Raw genomic sequence first — 24,920 nt, forward strand, 5'->3', positions numbered from 1 at the left:
TGCTTTCTTTAGTTATCTCTATATTGCAAGTGTTGATATTTGAATTGTTGGGGTACTTGTGATTGAATTTGAGCTTAAATGTCATAAGTTTGCACAATGAACATTAATTGTTTGATGAAATGCCTAAATAAAACTTTTGTTTGACTCATATGAGATGGCCATCATATGCTTTCAACATTCTCTTGTTTGGCATATTCTATGATTTGTGCAACTTCAAATATGATTTTTGATGATGATTAACTTGACATTACCAATGCATTCCCTTATTTCTTGAATTTGAAGATCCAAACACCCATGTCTTACATGACTTTAAATCGTTTGTTAATGGGTGACATGTTTAGGAATGCATTGATCTTCATTGAATTCGAATTTGACATTGTTCATCTTGGTCATTGAATTGGAATAATCACATTACGATTGTTCATATCTCTTGATGTTCTAATCAAACATCTTTTACCTTAACTAGAGGACATTGTATATGTGATTATCACTTCTTGAAGATGAACAATGATGTTCCACTTTGCCTAAATGGTTATTGTTGTTGTGCAACCTTTTCAACAATGAACTTTCATGTCCACAACCCCAATAACCATTGCCTCAAGGAATTCAATTAAGTCATTTTGTGCTTGTTTAAGTTGCTTGCATCTTAATTCTTTACACTTGCAACGTAAACACTTGATTGAGAATCATTGAACTTTGATTGTTTTAATAGTGCGATTGCCGTTTCAACCGGCCGGTATGTGTGTTCTAACTGCATGCACATTTAGAATACACACATTGTTTCATCTCAAATCACACTATTTTAGAAGCTTCCAATTAAGAAGTTAAATTTTTCTTCACTTTATTTGTGCTTCCTCATTGATCTTATTTATTTGTTGCCGGATGATCTTGAAATCTTTTATTTTTGATTCTCCTTTTTAGGATGTGCAAGAAAGGTAAAGCACCGGTGGTGGACGAAATTGTGATCCATATTCTTTAAGTTGTACTCATTGTAAAATTATGGAATTTGAAATTGGCACGAGTGAACACAACTCCGTTCAACTAACCAGCAAGTGTACTGGGTCGTCCAAGTAATAAACCTTACGTGAGTAAGGGTCGATCCCACAGAGATTGTTGGTATGAAGCAAGCTATGGTCACCTTGTAAATCTCAGTTAGGCAGATTAAATTGGTTTATGGTTTCGGAAATTAATAATAAGAAGAAATAATAAAAGGGATAGAATACTTATGCAGATTCATTGGTGGGAATTTCAGATAAGCGAATGGAGATACTGTATGGCTCAAGGACGCCTGCTCTCCTACTGCTTCAACTCAATCCTTCTTATTCCTTTCCATGGCAAGCTGTATATAGGGGTTCACCGTTCGACGATGGCTACTTTTAATCCTCTCGGGAAAATGGTCCTCTGCGGCTGTCACTCGCATGGCTAATCGTCTGGAGGCATCACCTGGCCGAAGGCTACATCCCATCCTCGCAGTGAAAACTACGCTCACGCGCTCTGTCACAGCACGGCTAATCACTGGTTGGTTCCCGCGCCTACTGGAATAGAACCCGTTGATTCTTTTGCGTTTGTCATCACGCCCAGCACTTGCAAGTCTGAAGCACGTCACAGTCATTCATTACCGGAATCCTACTCGGAATACCACAGACAAGGTTAGACTTTCCGGACTCCCAGGATCCTACTCGGAATACCACAGACAAGGTGAGACTTTCCGGATCCTCATAAATGCCGCCATCTATCTAGCTTATACCACGAAGATTCTGTTGGGGAATCTAAGAGATACACATTCAAGCTCGGTTGCATGTAGAACGGATGTGGTTGTCAATCACGCGCGTTCATAGGTGAGAATGGTGATGAGCGTCACATAATCATCACCTTCATCATGTTCTTGGGTGCGAATGAATATCTTGGAATAAGAATAAGATAGAAGTGAATAAAAGAAAATAGAATTGCATTAATACTTGAGGTACAGCAGAGCTCCACACCCTTAATCTATGGTGTGCAGAAACTCCACCGTTGAAAATACATAAGTGAAAGGTTCAGGCATGGCCGAATGGCCAGCCCCCCTAAAACGTGATCAATAGCCTCTTAGGATGAAGAATAAAACAAAACTGAGACCAAAGATGTCTAATACATTAGTAAATCATCCTATTTATAATAAACTAGCTCCTAGGGTTTACATGAGTAAGTAATTGATGCATAAATCCACTTCCGGGGCCCACTTGGTGTATGTTTGGGCTGAACTTGATCAATCCACGAGATGAGGCTTCTCTTGGAGTTGAACTCCGAGTTATGACGTGTTTTGGGCGTTCAACTCCGGATCATGACGTTTTTCTGGCGTTTAACTCCAGACAGCAGCATGAACTTGGCGTTCAACGCCAAGTTACGTCATCAATTTCCGAATAAAGTATGGACTATTATATATTGCTGGAAAGCCCTGGATGTCTACTTTCCAACGCCGTTGAGAGCGCGCCAATTGGAGTTCTGTAGCTCCAGAAAATCCATTTCGAGTGAAGAAGGTCAGATTCCAACAGCATCAGCAGTCCTTTTGTCAGCCTTTTTCAGAGTTTTGCTCAAGTCCCTCAATTTCAGCCAGAAATTACCTGAAATCACAGAAAAACACACAAACTCATAGTAAAGTCCAGAAATGTGAATTTAACATAAAAACTAATGAAAACATCCCTAAAAGTAGCTTGAACTTACTAAAAACTACCTAAAAATAATGCCAAAAAGCGTATAAATTATCCGCTCATCACAACACCAAACTTAAATTGTTGCTTGTCCCCAAGCAACTGAAAATCAAATAGGGTAAAAAGAGGAGAATATACTATAAATTCCAAAATATCAATGAATATTAATTATAATTAAATGAGCGGGACTTGTAGCTTTTTGCTTTTGAACAGTTTTGGCATCTCACTTTTTCCTTTGAAGTTTAGAATGATTGGCTTCTCTAGGAACTTAGAATTTCGGATAGTGTTATTGACTTTCCTAGTTAAGTATGTTGATTCTTGAACACAGCTACTAATGAGTCTTGGCCGTGGCCCTAAGCACTTTGTTCTCCAGTATTACCACCGGATACATAAATGCCACAGACACATAACTGGGTGAACCTTTTTAGATTGTGACTCAGCTTTGCTAGAGTCCCCAGTTAGTGGTGTCCAGAGCTCTTAAGCACACTCTTTTTGCCTTGGATCACGACTTTAACCACTCAGTCTCAAGCTTTTCACTTGGACCTTCATGACACAAGCACATGGTTAGGGACAGCTTGATTTAGCCGCTTAGGCCTGGATTTTATTTCCTTAGGCCCTCCTATCCATTGATGCTCAAAGCCTTGGATCCTTTTTACCCTTGCCTTTTGGTTTTTAAGGGCTATTGGCTTTTTCTACTGCTCCTTCTTTTTTTTTTTGCCATTCACTGCTTTTTCTTGCTTCAAGAATCAATTTCATGATTTTTCAGATCATCAATAACATTTCTCTTTGTTCATCATTCTTTCAAGAGCCAACAGTTTTAACATTCATAAACAACAAGAACAAAAGACATATGCACTGTTCAAGCATTCATTCAGAAAACAATAAGTATTGTCACCACATCGATATAATTAAATTAAATTCAAGGATAAATTCGAAATCCATGTACTTCTTGTTCTTTTGAATTAAAACATTTTTCATTTAAGAGAAGTGAAGGATTAATGGATTTTTTTCATAGCTTTAAGGCATGGTTACATACTAATGATCATGAAATAAAGACACAAAACATAGATATACATAACATAAAAAAAACAAAAACAGAAAGAAGTAAAGAACAAGGAATGAATCCACCTTTAGTGGCGTCTTCTTCTTGAAGGACCAATGATGTTCTTTAGCTCTTCTATGTCCCTTCCTTGCCTTTGTTGCTCCTCCCTCATTGCTCTTTGATCTTCTCTTATTTCTTGGAGAATGATGGAGTGCTCATGATGTTCCACCCTTAATTGTTCCATATTGTGACTCAAACCTTCTAAAGAAGTGTTGAGTTGCTCCCAATAGTTGTTTGGAGGAAAGTGCATCCCTTGAGGCATCTCAGGGATTTCTTGATGATGAGCTTCCTCATGCACCTCTTGAGAACCGTGACGGGCTTCTCTTGCTTGCTCCATCCTCTTCTTGGTGATGGGCTTATCCTCTTCAATGGAGATGTCTCCTTCTATGATAACTCCAGCTGAGTAACATAGATGGCAAATAAGGTGAGGAAAAGCTAACCGTGCCATGGGTGAAGGCTTGTCAGCTATTTTGTAGATTTCATTGGAGATGACCTCATGAACTTCTACTTCCTCTCCAATCATGATGCCATGAATCATGATGGCCCGATCCACAGTAACTTCAGATCGGTTGCTAGTAGGAATGATGGAGCGTTGAATGAACTCCAACCATCCTCTAGCTATAGGCTTGAGGTCCAGTCTTCTTAGTTGGACTGGCTTGCCTTTGGAGTCTCTCTTCCATTGAGCTCCTTCTACACAAATGTCCATAAGGACTTGGTCCAACCTTTGATCAAAGTTGACCCTTCTAGTGTAGGGGCGTTCATCTCCTTGCATCATGGGCAAGTGAAACGCCAACCTTACATTTTCCGGACTGAAATCCAAGTATTTCCCCCGAACCATTGTGAGATAATTCTTTGGACTCGGGTTCATACCTTGATCATGGTTCCTAGTGATCCATGCATTGGCATAGAACTCTTGAACCATTAAGATTCCGACTTGTTGCATGGGGTTGGTTAAGACTTCCCAACCTCTTCTTCGAACTTCAGGTCGGATCTCTGGATACTCATTTTTCTTGAGCTTGAAAGGGACCTCAGGGATCACCTTCTTCTTTGCCACAACATCATAGAAGTGGTCTTGATGGCTCTTGGAGATGAATCTTTCCATCTCCCATGACTCGGAGGTGGAAGCTTTTGTCTTCCCTTTTCCTTTTTTAGAGGATACTCCGGCCTTAGGTGCCATTGGTAATGGAAAAACAAAAAAAAAGCTTATGCTTTTACCACACCAAACTTAAAATATTGCTCGCCCTCGAGCAATAAAAGAAAGAAGAGAAGAAGAAGAAGAAGAAAATATGGTAGAGGGGGAGAGAGGTAGGTTCGGCTTAGGTGAAGAAGGAGGGGTTGTGTTGTGTGAAAATGAAGTAGAATGGAAGGGTATTTATAGGGAAAGGGGGGGAGGTGTGTTCGGCCATTTTGGGTGGGAATGGGAGGGAAATTGGTTTGAATTTTTGAAGGTAGGTGGGGTTTATGGGGAAGAGTGGATGGATGTGAGTGGTGAATGGGGTAATTGGGAAGAGGAATTGAGGTGATTGGTGAAAGGTGTTGGGAAGTGTGACATGGGGAAGAGTGAAATAGGATTAGGAGAGTGTGATTAGGATTAAAAGGTAAGGTGGGAATATGGTAGGTGGGGATCCTGTGGGGTCCACAGATCCTGAGGTGATCCTGTGGGGTCCACAGATCCTGAGGTGTCAAGGAGTTCCATCCCTGCACCAAATAGGCATGTAAATTGCCTTTGTGCATCATTCTGGCGTTTAAACGCCCATTGGTGCACATTCTGGGCGTTCAACGCCCATGTAAAGCATGTTTCTAGCGTTGAACGCCAGTTTCATGCTTGTTACTGGCGTTCAGCGCCAGTTTTTCCTCTCTGGGCACATTCCTGGCGTTCAGTGCCAGAATGTTGCTTGTTTCTGGCATTCAGCGCCAGAATGATGCTCTGTTCTGGCGTTGAACGCCAGCCAGATGCATCTTACTGGCGTTGAACGCCAGCCTGTGCGTCCTCCAGGGTGTGAATTTTTTTCTTCTGCTGTTTTTGATTCTGTTTTTAATTTTTATGATTTTTTCGTGACTCCTCATGGTCATGTACCTAATAAAACACAAAATAACAATAAAATAGAATAAAATAAAATTAGATAAATAAAATTGGGTTGCCTCCCAACAAGCGCTTCTTTAATGTCAATAGCTTGACAGTGGCTCTCATGGAGCCACAAGGTGATCAGGTCAATGTTGTATAGTTGTCCACACCAAACTTAGAGTTTGGATATGGGATCTTAACACCAAACTTAGAATTTGGTTGTAGCCTCACAACACCAAACTTAGAGTTTGACTGTGAGGGCTCTTCTTGACCCTGAACTGAGAGAAGCTCTTCATGCTTACTCTCTTCTGTCACAGAGGGATGGCCTTGTGCCTTAAACACAAGGTATTCCCCATTCAATTGAAGGACTAATTCTCCTCTGTTGACATCTATCACAGCTCCTGCTGTGGCTAGGAAAGGTCTTCCAAGGATGATGCAATCATCCTCTTCCTTCCTAGTGTCTAAGATTATGAAATCAGCAGGGATGTAAAGGCCTTCAACCTTTACTAACACGTCCTCTACTATTCCATAAGCTTGTCTCAATGACTTGTCTGCCAGTTGTAATGAGAACAAGGCAGGTTGTACCTCAATGATCCCCAGCTTCTCCATTACAGAGAGTGGCATTAGATTTATCCCTGACCCCGGGTCACACAGAGCTTTTTCAAAGATCATGGTGCCTATGGTACAAGGTATTAAGAACTTGCCAGGATCCTGTTTCTTTTGAGGTAGAATTTTCTGAATCCAAGTATCCAGTTCATTAATGAGCAAGGGAGGTTCACTTTCCCAAGTCTCATTACCAAACAACTTGGCATTCAGCTTCATGATAGCTCCTAAATATTGAGCAACTTGCTCTCCAGTTACATCTTCATCCTCTTCAGAGGATGAATAGTCTTCAGAGCTCATAAATGGCAGAAGGAGATTTAATGGAATCACTATGGTCTCTATATGAGCCTCAGATTCCTTTGGATCCTCAATAGGAAACTCCTTCTTGCTTGAGGAACGTCCCAGGAGGTCTTCCTTACTAGGATTTTTGTCCTCCTCCTCCTTTGTGCATTCGGCCATATTGACTATGTCAATGGCTTTGCACTCTCCTTTTGGATTTTCTTCTGTATTGCTTGGGAGAATACTGGGAGGAGTTTCAATGACTTTCTTACTCAGCTGGCCCACTTGTACCTCCAGATTTCTAATGGAGGATCTTGTTTCACTCATGAAACTGAAAGTGGCCTTTGACAGATCAGAGACTATATTAGCTAGATTAGAAGTATTTTGTTCAGAATTCTCTGTCTGTTGCTGAGAAGATGATGGATATGGCTTACTATTGTTCAGCCTGTTGCGTCCACCATTGTTAAAGCCTTGTTGAGATTTTTGTTGATCCTTCCATGAGAAATTTGGATGATTTCTCCATGATGAGTTATAGGTGTTTCCATAAGGTTCTCCCATGTAATTAACCTCTGCCATGGCAGGGTTCTCAGGATCATAAGCTTCTTCAGAAGCTGCCTGTCTAGTACTGTTGGATGCATGTTGCCATCCATTCAGATTTTGAGAGATCATGTTGACCTGTTGAGTCAACACTTTGTTCTGAGCCAATATAGCATTCAGAGCATCAATTTCAAGAACTCCTTTCTTCTGAGGTATCCCATTATTCACGGAATTCCTCTCAGAAGTGTACATGAATTGGTTATTTGCAACCATGTCAATGAGTTCTTGAGCCTCTTCAGGCATTTTCTTCAGGTGAATAGATCCACCTGCAGAATGGTCCAATGACATTTTCGAAAATTCAGATAGACCATAATAGAATATATCTAATATGGTCCATTCTGAAAACATGTCAGATGGACATCTTTTGGTCAGCTGCTTGTATCTTTCCCAAGCTTCATAGAGGGATTCACCATCTTTTTGTTTGAAGGTTTGAACATCCACTCTCAGCTTGCTCAGCTTTTGAGGAGGAAAGAATTTATCCAAGAAGGCAGTGACCAGCTTATCCTAGGAGTCCAGGCTATCCTTGGGTTGTGAATCCAACCATACTCTAGCTCTGTCTCTTACAGCAAAAGGGAAAAGCATGAGTCTGTAGACTTCAGGATCAACTCCATTCGTCTTTACAGTCTCACAGATCTGCAAGAACTCAGTTAAGAACTGATAGGGATCTTCAGATGGAAGTCCATAAAACTTGCAGTTTTGTTGCATTAAGGCAACTAGCTGAGGTTTCAGCTCAAAGTTGTTGGCTCCAATGGCAGGAATGGAGATGCTTCTTCCATCAAACTTGGACGTTGGCTTTGTGAAGTCACCAAGCATTCTCCTTGCATTATTATTATTTTCGGCTGCCATCTCCTTCTCTTGTTCTAATGTTTCTGAAAGGTTACTTTTAGAATAATTTAATTTAGCTTCTCTTAATTTTCTCTTAAGAGTCCTTTCAGGTTCTGGATCAATTTCAACAAGAGTGCCTTTATCCCTGTTCCTGCTCATATGAAAGAGAAGAGAACAAGAAAAGAAAGAGGAATCCTCTATGTCACAGTATAGAGATTCCTTTATGTTAGTAAAAAAAAAGAAGGGGTAGAAGAATGAAGAAGGAGATTCGGATTTTTGGATGAAGAGAGGTGAAGAGAAGTGTTAGTAATTAAATAATTAAATAGAAGAAGAAAAGAGGAGGGAGATTTCGAAAATAGTTTTGAAAAAGGGGTTAGTAATTTTCGAAAATTTAGAGATAGAATGTAATTAAAATTAAAACATGAAACAATTAATTAATTAAAAAGAATTTTTGAAAAAGGGGTGAGATATTTTCGAAAATTGAAGAGGGAAAAGTAGTTAGGTGGTTTTGAAAAAGATAAGAAACAAACAAAAAGTTAGTTAGTTGATTGAAAAAGATTTGAAATCAAAATTGAAAAAGATAAGAAGATAGTAAGTTAAATAAGATATTTTGAAATCAAATTTTGAAAAAGATAAAATTTTTGAAAAAGATAAAATAAAAGATAAAAAGATTTAATTCAAAAATTTTAAAATTATTTACTTCACTAACAAGAAACTACAAGATAAGATTCTAGAACTTAAAGGTTGAACCTTTCTTAATAAGAAAGTAACAAACTTCAAATTTTTGAACCAATCACATTAATTGTTAGCTAATTTTCGAAAATTAGATGTAAAGATAAGAAAAAGATTTTGAAAATATTTTGAAAAAGATTTTTTTTTTTTGAAATTTTTCGAAAAATAAAAAAAATGAAAAAGATATGATTTTTGAAAAAGATTTTGAAAAGATAAGATTTTTAAAATTTGAAATTTTGACTTGACTTGTAAGAAACAACTAATTTTGAAAATTTTTGACCAAGTCAACCCAACATTTCGAAAATTTGGAGGGAAATAAGGAAAAGATATTTTTTTTATTTTTGAATTTTTAATTATGAGAGAGAAAAACAACAAAAATACTCAATGCATGAAATTTTTAGATCAAAACCATGAATGCATGCAAGAATGCTATGAATGTCAAGATGAACACCAAGAACACTTTGAAGATCATGATGAACATCAAGGACATAATTTTGAAAAATTTTTGATGCAAAGAAAACATGCAAGACACCAAACTTAGAAATCTTTAATGCATGGGAAATATGAATGTAAAGATGCACATGAAAAACAAGAAACAACACAAAACAAGAAATCATTAAGATCAAACAAGAAGACTTGTCAAGAACAACTTGAAGATCATGAAGAACACTATGAATGCATGGGATTTTCGAAAAAAATGCAAGAAAAATTTTTAAAGCATGCAATTGACACCAAACTTAAAAATTGACTCAAGACTTAAACAAGAAACACAAAATATTTTTCATTTTTATGATTTTATGATTTTTTTATATTTTTATTATTTTTTTTCGAAAATAAAGTTTGGAAAAACGAAAAATAAAAAGAAAAATTTTGAAAAAGATTTTTGAAAAGAAAATTACCTAATCTGAGCAACAAGATGAACCGTCAGTTGTCCATACTCGAACAATCCCCGGCAACGGCGCCAAAAACTTGGTGGACGAAATTGTGATCCATATTCTTTAAGTTGTACTCATTGTAAAATTATGGAATTTGAAATTGGCACGAGTGAACACAACTCCGTTCAACTAACCAGCAAGTGTACTGGGTCGTCCAAATAATAAACCTTACGTGAGTAAGGGTCGATCCCACAGAGATTGTTGGTATTAAGCAAGCTATGGTCACCTTGTAAATCTCAGTTAGGCAGATTAAATTGGTTTATGGTTTCGGAAATTAATAATAAGAAGAAATAATAAAAGGGATAGAATACTTATGCAGATTCATCGATGGGAATTTCAGATAAGCGAATGGAGATACTGTATGGCTCAAGGACGCCTGCTCTCTTACTGCTTCAACTCAATCCTTCTTATTCCTTTCCATGGCAAGCTGTATATAGGGGTTCACCGTTCGACGATGGCTACTTTTAATCCTCTCGGGAAAATGGTCCTCTGCGGCTGTCACTCGCATGGCTAATCGTCTGGAGGCATCACCTGGCCGAAGGCTACATCCCATCCTCGCAGTGAAAACTACGCTCACGCGCTCTGTCACAGCACGGCTAATCACTGGTTGGTTCCCGCGCCTACTGGAATAGAACCCCTTGATTCTTTTGCATTTGTCATCACGCCCAGCACTTACAAGTCTAAAGCACGTCACAGTCATTCATTACCGGAATCCTACTCGGAATACCACAGACAAGGTTAGACTTTCCGGACTCCCAGGATCCTACTCGGAATACCACAGACAAGGTGAGACTTTCCGGATCCTCATAAATGCCGCCATCTATCTAGCTTATACCACGAAGATTCTGTTGGGGAATCTAAGAGATACACATTCAAGCTCGGTTGCATGTAGAACGGATGTGGTTGTCAATCACGCGCGTTCATAGGTGAGAATGGTGATGAGCATCACATAATCATCACCTTCATCATGTTCTTGGGTGCGAATGAATATCTTGGAATAAGAATAAGATAGAAGTGAATAAAAGAAAATAGAATTGCATTAATACTTGAGGTACAGCAGAGCTCCACACCCTTAATCTATGGTGTGCAGAAACTCCACCGTTGAAAATACATAAGTGAAAGGTTCAGGCATGGCCAAATGGCCAGCCCCCCTAAAACGTGACTTAGGATGAAGAATAAAACAAAACTGAGACCAAAGATGTCTAATACATTAGTAAATCATCCTATTTATAATAAACTAGCTCCTAGGGTTTACATGAGTAAGTAATTGATGCATAAATCCACTTCCGGGGCCCACTTGGTGTATTTTTGGGCTGAGCTTGATCAATCCACGAGCTGAGGCTTCTCTTGGAGTTGAACTCCGAGTTATGACGTGTTTTGGGCGTTCAACTCCGGATCATGACGTTTTTCTGGCGTTTAACTCCAGACAGCAGCATGAACTTGGCGTTCAACGCCAAGTTACGTCGTCAATTTCCGAATAAAGTATGGACTATTATATATTGCTGGAAAGCCCTGGATGTCTACTTTCCAACGCCGTTGCGAGCGCGCCAATTGGAGTTCTGTAGCTCCAGAAAATCCATTTCGAGTGCAGGGAGGTCAGATTCCAACAGCATCAGTAGTCCTTTTGTTAGCCTTTTTCAGAGTTTTGCTCAAGTCCCTCAATTTCAGCCAGAAATTACCTGAAATCACAGAAAAACACACAAACTCATAGTAAAGTCCAGAAATGTGAATTTAACATAAAAACTAATGAAAACATCCCTAAAAGTAGCTTGTACTTACTAAAAACTACCTAAAAACAATGCCAAAAAGCGTATAAATTATCCGCTCATCAACCGGTTACATCACCAGTTGTGCAACCAATAACTCGCCCTCCTAATACTTGGTTCATGGATCACCAAAGTGAGAGACCAAATATCTTGGTTAACCGAAAAGCCGACTCCCAATATGAAGCAATCGAGAAAAGAACAATCCATTGGGAGAGGACACTGATGGTTCCAAACAAATACAAGGCAATCATCCATGAAAGGATTGCCTCGCTTCATTTGGGATTTCTTGAGCAAGACCCCATTGAAGTTAATGAATCCATGGTGCGAGAATTCTATGCTAACTATCAAGCTTGGGAAGAGGAGTCGATATTCCTCCGACAGAAGATGTTGGACACTTCCAACAAAGCTCTAGAAGATCTTCTAAAGATTCCCCACATTCCCCTTGCGAAGGATGAGTATTCAAGGATCAAAGCGGATGTGTTCAAGGGGAGGATGTCTGTGGCTCCTATTCTTAAGAAGATTGGCCGTCCCGGTGCGTCATGGAAATATAGCAAGGGGAGAAACTATGTTTCTGCTAGTATTGCTTATTCCGACTTGAACGCTGAGGCACATATATGGCATCAGATTATGGCCGACTATATAATTCTTAGCACCATGCTACCCATGTCAGACTTAAAGCTGCTTTGTTAATTTGGGCTATTTTGAAAGGGAAGAGAATAGCCATTGTGCCTTTGATACGCACATCGTTTTGGAAACTCATTGAAAAGAAAAAGATCAACATTCCTTTTCCATCTATGGTGATGCAACTAGCTGTAGCAGTAGGGTAGAGAGGCAATCGATGGACGTCATGTTCAAGATACCAAGAGGCGAAAAATTTATTCCGCGCAGAGATTTGGATGGATCAACAAAGAAGACACCCGCCAAGAGGAAGGCACCTACAACACCATCATCAAATCCACCAACTTCATCAACTCCTCTATCGTTTCTTCGGTCTCTTCCGGACTTCTTCCAAGACATCTTGCATAATATCAATGATATGGAGTGTCTTGAGCATGACGCTTCGAGTGGGTAGCGGCAAGACTACAAGGAAGAGACCCCTGTGATGACAAGTCATCTTATGCTAGCTTTTCAAGCATTTTTCACTTGTTTCAATAGGTTTTATGCACTTTCTTGCATTATAAGTAAGTGATTTGGAGTGGATTTCCATGGTTATGTCAATTCAATCAACCATCAATTATTTGCCACAAAATCATGAGGTTTAAGCTAGAATTAGTTGGATTTTGAATGATTTAGAAATCATGTGAATTTGGTGATGCTTTGATTGGTTGTTTTGATTATTTGTAGGTGAAGAAATGATGAAAAAAAAGGAAAAAGGAATCTTAGAGCACGCTTTGGACCTTAGGCCACGCTTTGAAAAATGTGACCCATGCCATAAAAGCGTAGCGATTTTCCAAACCATGGGGCAAGGGAGGCAGCGCTCTCTAATTGAGCGCAGCGCTCACTTTAATTAAACACCAAGGTGCTACAAGGCAAAGCACTCCACCAAAGCAAGCGCTCAAGCATAGCGCTACGTTGAGTGCCCAAATGGAGCGCTCAAGGGAACCAAAGAAAACAAGGATAGCGCTCAATTGGAGAGAGCGCTACGTTAACTTTTTTCACTTTTTTGTGACCCCTCAAAATAAAAGCAAGGCGCGACACTCGCCAATGAAGGAGCCAAGGTTTGAACCATGCACACAAGGGAAGCAATGTAGCACTACGTTGCTTAACCTCACTGAGTGCTACTTTGGCCTGAGAAAATTGCTAGCAAATAAAGCCAGCAAGGTTCGAAAGTGGAGACCAACTCAAGCATGTAGCGCTACGTTAAAACTCTTCAATAAGTGCTACACTGGAAGGCTTGGCACGAGCCCAGGCACATGGGAAAGGAGTGCTACGTTTTCTTTCTTAACTAAGCGCTCCACTGGAGCTAAGACCCATGGTTCATTTTCAAATCAAATGCCATCTTGGATCCACTTCTTCACCAATTTGAAAATCCCACTCCAAGTCCTGAAAATCAAAAATAGAAAGGGTATAAATAGGAGTTAATTTGATTTGTAGAGGACCTCTCTTGACTTTTACTTTCACTTTTACCTTTAGCTAATTTTTAGTTTTCATTTTGTCATTGAATTTGGGATTTTTCGAATTGGATCTAGCTTTCTGTTTTCATTTTCTTTTCTTCTGCAACTTCTGCTATCTGTTCTGGGAATTTGAATTGAGATTGAAGAGCTTCATTGATTCTAAATCTGAGAATCATCTTTCACCTCTCATCTCAATTGTTCTAAGGATTGGATCTAAGTTACATTTGCTGTTTTTCTTTTAATTTCTTCTGCAATTACTTTCTGCTTGATCAAGAGAGCAATTGAGATCTAGATCTGCTTTCTAATCTCATTTCTCTTCTTCGATCTTCAATTTATCTTTAAGAATTTCATAATTGAATCAAGTCTTCTTGCTGTTTGTTTCTTCAAGCAATTTTCCTTTCTGTTTTGCTACTGAATTGAGTCCATTCATCTAATAGCTTTCTGATTTGCTTCAATTTCCATTTTCTTGTTGAATTCTGAATCCCAGCACCCAAATCCCTTTTACTCTTCAAGCAATTTACATTTCTCAGCAATTTAGCTTTAGTAATTTAGATTTCTTTCACTTTAAGCTTCAGCCATTTACATTTCTTGCAATCCAAGTTTCAGTTATTTACATTACTTGCACTTTACGTTTCAGCTTAATTTACATTTTTTGCACTTTAGATTCTGTCAATTTCCCCTCCTCCTTTTTATTTTCATGCAATTTAGCTTCTGTTTATCACAATTCACTCAAATCATCAACTGTTTGTTTAACTAAATTCATCACCTAACTAAAATTGCTCAATCTATCAATCCCTGTGGGATCGACCTCACTCTTGTGAGTAATTACTACTTGATGTGACCCGATACACTTGCCGGTGATTTTGTGTGGAATCATTTTTCCCTCATCAAGTTTTTGGTACCGTTGCCGGGGATTGATCTAGATTGACAATGATTAAGTAAGGTGTTGGTCTAGATTAAGCACTTCTTCTTTGTTTTTCTTTATTTTTTGATAAGCACACTAACTATTTGAGACATTGTCTCTATTAACTCTCACTGCACTCAAGCTACAAAGTGCTCTGTGTTTTTCTTATTGTTTTGGTTGTATGACAGAAGCAAGGAGAGAGTTCTCCACCTCTGGTGACATTGATGAGGGAACTCTTCGAAGAATAAGAAGAGAAGCCAGAGGAAAGGGAATTATTGGTGGAGAGCAATCAGAGGAAGAGAACTAAGAAATGGAAGGAAATGCTCCTAATCCACCAAAAGGAGTGGCTAACAACAATGGTCAGCCTCAAAGGAGGGTTCTACCCTCCTACACTTTTCCTAATCCAAGGCACTGTGGAAGTAGCATCGTTACCCCCAATGTCATTGCAAACAATTTTGAATTGAAGCCTCAACTCATCACTCTCATGCAGAACAATTGTTCCTATGGAGGAGGCCCACTTGAAGATCTAAACCAACACTTATCCACTTTTCTGAGGATATGTGACACTGTGAAAACCAATGGTGTACATCTTGACATTTACAAATTATTGCTGTTTCCATTTTCCCTAAGAGACAAAGCTACTCAATGGTTGGAGTCATTTCCAAGAGATAGTATTAACAATTGGGAAGATCTAGTGAACAAGTTCTTAGCCAAGTTCTATCCTCCCCAAAGGATCATTAGACTCAAAACAGAGGTCTAAACATTCACTCAGATGGATGGAGAGTCATTGTATGAGGCATGGGAGAGATACAAAGCTCTAATCAGGAAGTGCCCACTAGAAATGTTCAGTGAATGGGATAGGCTCCAAAACTTCTATGAAGGATTGACACTGAGAGCTCAAGAAGCACTTGATTACTCTGCTGGAGGCTCAGTACAACTCATGAAGACAGCTGAGGAGGCTCAGAACCTCATTGACACTGTAACAAACAATCAATACTTCTATGGTCATCAAAGGCAATGCCAACCAGCTCAAAGGAAAGGTGTATTGGAGCTTGAAGGTGTGGACACTATTTTAGCTCAAAACAAGGTGATGCACCAACAAATCCAGTAGCAAATGGAGATGATGGCCAAGAGGATTGATGGCCTCCAAGTTGCAATAGTGAACATAAGTCAACCATCACCTACATGAGAGAAAAATAAAGAAAACCAAGAGGATCAGCAGCAGGAACAAGTTCAATATGTGCACAACCAAGGTTCTAGATCAAATGACTTTCATGGAGATACTTACAACTCTTCTTGGAGAAACCATCCAAACTTGAGATGGGGAGACAACCAGAATCAAAACCAACAGCCATGGCAAAGAAATTCAAATCAAAATAATTCAAGAAACACAAACAACCAAAATCATCAGTAAACTAACCAAAACCAATACAGAAAACCACAAAACAACTACCCCAATTCCAACTTCTATCCACCCAATAATCCATCAACTAATCAAAACACTTTTCACCAACCCTCAACATCCCAAAATCAACCACAACCACCTCAAGACTCCCAAAGAATCTCCAACTTAGAGATAATGCTGGAAAGGATGATGAAGCACCAAGAGCTAACCAGCAAGAACCATGAAGCCTCAATGAAAAACTTAGAAAGGTAAATTAGGCAACTATCCAAGCAAGCAGTAATTGAAAGACTAACAAGCTCACTCCCAAGTGATACCATTCCAAATCCCAAAGAAGAATGCAAATCCATCCAATTAAAGAGTGGAAGAACCTTGGTGAAAGACAAGGAAACCAATAAGAAGCTTATGGACAATGACAAAAGGCCAGCTGAAAAAGATGAGGCCATCAGCAAAGAAGAAGACAAGCAAGGTCATGAGAAACTTAAAGAGAAAGATGAGCAGCCTCAAGCTTCAAAGAAAGGGAAGCAAGTTATGGAGGAATCATCACAAGAACAAAGGAAGGTGGTGAAGAACTACTTACCTCCTTTGCCATATCCTCAAAGGCTACAAAAGGAACTCAAGGACCAACAATTTTCCAAGTTCCTTGAGGTCTTTAAAAAGCTGGAAATTAACATTCCCCTTGCTGAAGCATTAGAGCAGATGCCTCTATATGCCAAGTTCTTGAAGGAGCTCATCAACAAAAAGAGAAGCTAGTATGAGAAGGAAACCGTCATGCTCACTGAAGAATGTAGTGCAGTAATCCAAAAAGGGCTTCCACCAAAACTTAAGGACCTTGGGAGCTTCTTCTTACCTTGCACTATTGGAAATATAACCATTGATAAGGCACTGTGTGACTTAGGAGCCAGCATCAATCTAATGCCTTATTCCATGATGAGAAAGCTATGCATAGAAGAGGTTAAGCTTACACAGATGTCATTAGAGCTCATGGACAAATCATTGGTATTTTCTAAAGGAGTGATTGAAAACCTTTTGGTCAAGGTGGATAAGTTTATATTCCCTGCAGACTTTATAATCCTGGACCTAGGAGAAGAAGAGAGTGACTCTATTATCTTGGAAAAATCATTCCTGGCCACAGCAAGGGCCATCATAGATGTTGAACAAGGAGAATTGACCCTAAGGGTACATGATGAGAGCATCACTTTGAATGTCTTTCCGGAAGCATAGCATACTGATGAAAAGGAAAACAGCATGAATGATGACAGAGAAGACTTGCATTGGAAGTAAGAATCCAAGGAGATACTCATTAGTTCCCCTCCAAGGCAAGAGACAAGCAGCAAAGTAGGACAAAAGGAGAATGAAACTGTACAGAATGATGAGAGAAAGCAAGAAGAAAGTGAGGTGTTGGCCACTAAGAAGATAGATCCCAAAATATAGCCCACTGTCAAAGCAGAAGGACCACCAAAAAAAGGGAAGAAAAGCAAGAAAAAGGCTCTAAAAGGGTAGAAAAACAAAAAGATCCTAACTGAAGGATTCTCAAAGGGAGATAAAGTGCAACTAATCTACCAACAGTTGGGGACCGAGCAACAATCTGATGATTACTACACTATCAACAGGATACTCTCACTGGAGGATACAGAGATCGAACATCAAGGCACTGGAAGAAAGCTTACAGTGAGAGGAGACAAACTGAGGCACCACAATCATCAGCCACCCTAATAAGGAGTCAATGTCAAGCTAATGACAATAAAAGAGCGCTCAATGGGAGGCAAACCATGATTTAATATTCTTGCCTTGTTTTAATTTCAATAAATGGTTCTCCTAGCATATATTTGAGTTCTTACAAGAAGATTTGATAATTGCACATATCATTGTGAAGCATATATCTGATTCCTAAGTTTGGTGTACCCAAAGGCACTTCAAAATAGCTTCTCAAGCTATCTTAGGATATATACTTATTCATTTAGGTGGAGTATATAACCAAACATTAAGTTTGGTGTCTACATATGCATTGAATCTCAGAAAAATCATTTTTGCTCAAAAGGATCAAAGTTATGAATGGATGAACCATACATTGTTTCATTTTATAAGTTACAGGTAGAAAATAAAATGTTCCTTATGATGAATGTACCAATTGTGACGGATTTTTTTTGCATTTTATATGGATCACTTAGCAGGGGACAAGTTTGGTGTTCACCAAATTTTGGTTCACTATCTAAGGAGCATAATTGGTTATTTATGAATAAGGAACATATAAAATTTTGCTTTTCTTTATTATTTGACACTACACCACCGTAATTCAAACCTTAAAGCTTACCATTGTCTTGATTTAATTGTATAGGTACTAGGAAGATTGAGAAGAAGACAAAAGGGAGCATGCACGGTTATGACAAGATGAAAAGAGAGTCACATGTGCCTAGGGAATGGTGCTCTCTTGGAAACAAAATCTGCATGCATTAATGCCTTGGAGGCCAAACCACATGCATCCAATGGGGGAGTAATCCTTGTCCTTCTTCATCTTTGCATGCTATCCGTTCATACTATGAGCTTTACACAATGTTTTGCTCAATCTTCACCCCTCATTTTGCTCAACCGAAGCTTTCCCACTTGTGGTTTTGTTCCAAAGATTCATGCCTTGACTATAAATAGGTGGTGACACTTCCTAGTTCACATATCCCTTCTCTCCTCATACAAGACTTCCTCATCTATTTGCTTGTGTTTCACTCACGCCTTCAGCCCAAACACGTTACAGCAGCCCCTATTTACCCAAAGATAACACAAAATACCCAACAGCAACTTATCTCCCATTCTCTTTCATAACAAGACCGAGCTTTAACCGAAGCCTACCCCATCTTCTTCTTTCTTTCCTTCTTAATTTATGGCTTCTTCAAGTTTTGGAAGAAGAAAAGGCAAGGAGCCAGTGGTGGCCAAACCATCAACCTATGATACAAAGAGATTTAAGTCTCAGTTTCATGAATCAAGGTATCATAGGCTCATGGAATCAAAGCATGTCATTCCAGAAATGCGGTTTAGACTGCGTAAAGGAGAGTATCCTATCATGAGAAAAATCACCACAGATAGGAGATGGGAACTTTTGTGTGAGCCTCTCACAGACATCAGTGCAGTCATGATAAGAGAATTCTACGCAAATGCTGTGAAGACAAGCGAGGATTGCCCCCTTATAAGAGCTATGTCAGGGGTGTTGAGGTAGATTTTAGTCCATCATCAGTCATGAGGGTCCTACAGTTGAGAGTTACCTATGGAGAGCTTACTTTGAGGAACGATTGCAGGGTGAGAATGACCCTGATGAGATATTACATGGATTATGCTTTGAAGGTAGAGACTAAGAAAGAGACTCAGAGGGAACTCCAAGCCACTTGAAAAGAATAGATCTCATACCTGAGGCCAAAGGGTGGTATGAGATAGTGAGGAGATCTATATCCCTACTGCAAATACCTCAGAAGTCACAATCAAGCGAGCTGTCCTGACATACTACATCTTAAAGAGAGGAAAAATCAACCTCTCACAACTCATAGCAGACAACATTCAGGAGATGGCTGAGGACACAGGCAAATCAAGTAGACTTGGCCACCCAAGCACTATTCCGAGGCTGTGCAACAGAGCTGGGGTACTTTTTGAATATGAAGATGCATAGAAGGTAAAAAGAGGCAGGGAAATCACAAGGCGGAGCATGGAAGGTGCTACTGACGATGACAATCAAGAGGAAGGAAGATCCCAAGGAAAAAGAAGAAGACCACAAGTGGAGGGAGAGCAAGCTTCTAGTGCACTGGATTTGAGTCAAATGCAGAGAGCCATTGAAGAAATGTCTCAGCAATTCGTGAGAGCACAGGAGCAACATCAAGAACAATATTTGAGGAACAGAGCACAACAACTAGAGTTGGTGGAGTTCCTTTCATGGTTTTTAATTAAATAAGGAAGATGCATGTCTGAAACATCATATGCATCCAATTCTTTCATGTTTTGCACTTTCATGCTTTAATAGAGTTCTTGTTAGGATCTGCATAATGCCTGTTGTCATTCACTTGCTTGAATTCATGTCTTGTTTCCTTTCTGCATAAATAAAAGAAAGATGTTTGAAACAGAAAGTGATTGTCCAATGTTGTAGGAATTAGAATGAAAATTCAGTGGTGGTACTTGTTTGACTTAATGATTAACTCAATAATAAAAGCTGCATAATAAAATGTTCCGTGAAGTGTGAATTAGGTTGCTGCTACAAAGCCTTTTTTTAAATGAGCATCCCTTGAGAATGAAGCAAAATAAGAAAGAAAAAAAAAGAGAAGAGAAAAGCCAAGAATTGGCAAAGAAACAAACAATAAGGCTAGACACCAATAGCTTGGACCTTAGGACATATGCTTGTGGTGCTTTTGTACTAGGATATGCTTGGACAATTAGGTTCTGAGGAGTATTTTAAAACTTGGCCACTTAGATTAACTAATCTGGGATTTCCAACTGAAAGTCCACTATCAAGAGCAACCTAGTTACAAAGCATTTAGTAATCCAAAGAGATGCTAGGCATCAATGTTCCTAGGAAGAAAATGTGAGCCAAGTGTCTGTAGTGAAGAAGTGTTGAGCAAAATTAAGCCAAAGGGCTGCTGCAACACTTGCCACCACCAGGCTTTCATTAAGAAATAAGTTGTCTAAAGCAAAAGAAAGAAAGAAAAAGCTAACAGGGATCAATCAAAAATCAAGGCATTATAGCAGCAACTCTAGTGAGCCATCAAGGAGACATTTCATATCAGATAGCTAAGAATCATTGAGCTACATTTGTTTGCATAAAACCCCATGAACCAAGTTCAATTATCTGCTAAATAAGGACACGCATGCTTCTCTGTTTCATTTCATTTCTTCTTATGTTTAGTGCTTGCTTGGGGACAAGCAAGGTTTAAGTTTGGTGTTGTGATGACAAGTCATCTTATGCTAGCTTTTCAAGCATTTTTCACTTGTTTCATTAGGTTTTATGCACTTTCTTGCATTATAAGTAAGTGATTTTGAGTGGATTTGCATGGTAATGTCAATTCAATCAACCATCAATTATTTACCACAAAATCATGAGATTTAAGCTAGAATTAGTTGGTTTTTGAATGATTTAGAAATCTTGTGAATTTGGTGATGCTTTGATTGGTTATTTTGATTACTTGTAGGTGAAGAAATGATGAAAAAAAGGAAAAAGGAATCTTAGAGCACGCTTTGGACCTTAGGCCACGCTTTGAAAAGCGTGACCCATGACATAAAAGCGTGGCGATCATCCAAACCAAGGGGCAAGGGAGGCAGTGCTCTCTAATTGAGCGCAGCGTGAGCGCTAGTAATTAAGCACCAAGGCGCTACAAGGCAAAGCACTCCACCAAAGCAAGCGCTCAAGCATAGCACTACGTTGAGTGCCCAAACGGAGCGCTCAAAGGAACCAAAGAAAACAAGGGTAGCGCTCAATTGGAGAGAGCACTACGTTAACTCTTTTCACTTTTTCGTGACCCACCAAAATAAAAGTAAGGCGCGACACTCGCCAATGAAGGAGCCAAGGTTCGAACCATGCACACAAGGGAAGCAAAGTAGTGCTACGTTGCTTAACCTCACTGAGCACTACTTTGGCCTGAGGAAATTGCTAGCAAATGAAGCCAGCAAGGTTCGAAAGTGGAGACCAACTCAAGCATATAGCGCTACGTTAAAACTCTTCACTGAGTGCTACACTGGAAGGCTTGGCACGAGCCCAGGCACAAGGCAAGGGAGCGCTACGTTTTCTTTCTTAACTGAGCGCTCCGCTAGAGCTAAGACCCATGGTTCATTTTCAAATCAAATGCCATCTTGGATCCACTTCTTCACCAATTCAAAAAGCCCACTCCAAGTCCTGAAAATCAAAAATAGAAAGGGTATAACTAGGAGTTAATTTTATTTGTAGAGCACCTCTCTTGACTTTTACTTTCACTTTTACCTTTAGCTCAGTTTTAGTTTTCATTTTGTCATTGAATTTGGGATTTTGGGAATTGGATCTAGCTTTCTGTTTTCATTTTCTTTTCTTCTACAACTTCTGCTATCTGTTCTGGGAATTTGAATTGAGATTGAAGAGTTTCATTGATTCTAAATCTGAGAATCATCTTTCACCTCTCATCTCAATTATTCTAAGGATTAGATCTAAGTTTCATTTGCTGTTTTCCTTTTGATTTCTTCTGCAATTACTTTTTGCTTGATCAAGAGAGCAATTGAGATCTAGATCTGCTTTCTAATCTCATTTCTCTTCTTCGATCTTCAATTTATCTTTAAGATTTTCATAATTGAATCAAGTCTTCTTGCTGTTTGTTTCTTCAAGCAATTTTTTTCTATTTTGCTACTGAATTGAGTCCATTCATCTAATAGCTTTTTGATTTGCTTCAATTTCTATTTTCTTGTTGAATTCTGAATCCCAGCACCCAAATCCCCTTTACTCTTCAAGCGATTTATATTTCTCAGCAATATAGCTTCAGTAATTTAGATTTCTTGCACTTTAAGCTTCAGCCATTTACATTTCTTGCAATCTAAGTTTAAGTTGTTTACATTACTTGCACTTTACGTTTCAGCTTAATTTACATTTTTTGCACTTTAGATTCTATCAATTTCCCTTCCCCCTTTTATTTTCATGCAATTTAGCTTCTGTTGATCACAATTCACTCAAATCATCAACTGTTTACTTAACTAAATTCATCACCTAACTAAAATTGCTCAATCCATCAATCCCTGTGGGATCGACCTCACTCTTGTGAGTAATTACTACTTGATGCGATCTAGTACACTTGCCGGTGAGTTTGTATGGAATCATTTTTTTCCATCACCCGGCCCAACTCCCAAAGCTTCATCAGAGTTTGTTAGGGAGGAGGATGATGAAAGTCATCAGCCCATGTAATTGACCACCAGCTGAAGGTGGAGCCCCTAAGTTATCGTTCTCCCAGATTAGGAGCATGCACGTAGGACCATGCATTAATTAAATGTGGGGGAGGATTGGCAACTTCGAGGGGGTAAAATTCTTTTCTTAGACACTTGGCAATACCTTTTAGTTTTCTTTCTTCATTCTTGCAATTTGTTCTTTTTACACCTTGCTTGGTTTGTTTGTATATATTTTAGTCCTTAAAACTCTATGGTAATAAATACTTGCATGTTGCATGGTAGAGTAAATAAGTTTTGTAAAAAAAAAGAAATTTTCATGAAATCTTTCTTAGGGAGTGCCATTGATTGAATTGAAAATTTGTTTTTCAACTTGCCTGAAGTATTTTTTTCATAGAACATAGAAGAAGAGCTAGAACAACATACTTTGTGAGATTTGAGCTCTAATAGATGGTTGCACATTTCCAACCATAAAGTTTATTCTTGTGTGATTATACTCCTTTTTCCTTGTGATCTTAGATTTGCATGAATTTATATGTCCTATATTTGGTGTTTGAATGAATTTAGTATGATTGAGTCCATTTTCGATATTGAATTCACTAACCCATATGGCCAACCATTACATTCACCTTTATAACCCTTTTTTGAGCCTTTAAATACCCTTTTATTATTATTCAAAGCATATTATTCTCCCTAAAGCAAAAAACCATTGATGTCCTTGAATTGTTCTTTGATTAGCTTAGGTGGAGTAGTGTGTGTGTGTTACTCAAAGTGTGGGGGAAGATTGTTGGGTGTGGGAGAAGATTGTTGGGAAGCATTGGTGATGAAGTTACATGGGATATTCATTGTAAAAATTTGGAAAATGGGTAATTACTCATGCATTCATTGTTCAAGGCATATGCATCTCTTGTTGTTGACAAAAACAAGAAAATTTTGATTTTGTAATTAAAAAAAAACAAATAAAATCTTATGCATAGTAGCATGTGAAATAAAAAGATAAATAAAGGATGCATATGTTTGTATTTTGGAAAGAAAATGCATGAGTGGATGTGAGATAGGAGATGAATGGGTTGGTTAGGTTATTTTGTTATGTGTATATAGGATGATATAGGATTAGGTGGACACTTGAGCTAATCAAAGATCTAATTCACTAAGCCCACTTAACCATATGAATCCTACCTTAACCCTAACCCCATTACAATCCTCCAAAGACCTCATGATATTTGTTTTTCATGCATCAAATATTAGTTGATTGTTAGATGACTTGCAAATCTTTGAAAAACATGATTAAAGGAGAATTGAGTGATTAAGCCCTAAACACTGAGCGACTAGAGTGAGTACACATTCGGTGATGGGTTCGATCGCTCAATTCTAGGTTTTTGTTTCTTATATTGTATTTTCTTGCAAGTTGTTTGTTAGTTTCGAAAATTTCAATTCAATTCTTTGGATATTGACCATAGTAAATTGACTTTTTGCCTTGGCCCTAAGGCTTTCTTGAGATTGATTGGAATTTCATGGTTTGCTTCTATCAACTTTTCGTAGAATAGATATTAGTAGGTAATATCTATGATAGTTGCATGCATATAGGTAGTACATTAAATAAATTGCTTGCCCTTTTATTCATCTCCTTTAATTGTGAATAGCATGAGGACATACTAGTGTTTAAGTGTGGGGAAATTGATGAATCCATATTTTACGATAATATTTTGTTAGGATTGAGAGCATTTCATCATATAAATCTACACTTATTCTATTAAATAGCATGTTTTTTAGATTTCCTCCCAAATTATGCTTGATTATGAAAACATGCTCTTTTATGCTTAATTTGACCTATTTTATTCCATTTCCCTTTCATTCGATACCTTGATGTTATTTGTGAGTGATTTTAGATGTATAAGGTAGGAATGGTTTTGTGAGAATGGAAGAGGGGCATGCAAAGAGGAGGAACTATGAAGAAACAAAGAAGAAGATCAAAGCGATGTGTGCGTTCGCACATCCACTTATGCATACTGGTGGACGAAATTGTGATCATCAACAATGGC

General features: G+C 38.6%; 1 protein-coding gene across 1 annotated transcript; it reads left to right on the forward strand.

Moving 5' to 3' along the window:
- Nucleotides 1-16,782: 16,782 nt before the first annotated feature.
- Nucleotides 16,783-17,235, forward strand: LOC130979524 (uncharacterized). The gene has a single exon (XM_057902987.1). It carries the CDS (start codon nucleotides 16,783-16,785, stop codon nucleotides 17,233-17,235), a length of 453 nt encoding a protein of 150 aa, XP_057758970.1.
- Nucleotides 17,236-24,920: the final 7,685 nt, after the last annotated feature.

Source organism: Arachis stenosperma, chromosome 1 (assembly GCF_014773155.1).
Source record: "Arachis stenosperma cultivar V10309 chromosome 1, arast.V10309.gnm1.PFL2, whole genome shotgun sequence".
Lineage (NCBI taxonomy): Eukaryota > Viridiplantae > Streptophyta > Magnoliopsida > Fabales > Fabaceae > Arachis > Arachis stenosperma.

Bases quoted from the DNA above. Each gene is read 5' to 3' on its own strand.
- LOC130979524 (XM_057902987.1), top strand. From the start codon at position 16,783: ATGCTCACTGAAGAATGTAGTGCAGTAATCCAAAAAGGGCTTCCACCA.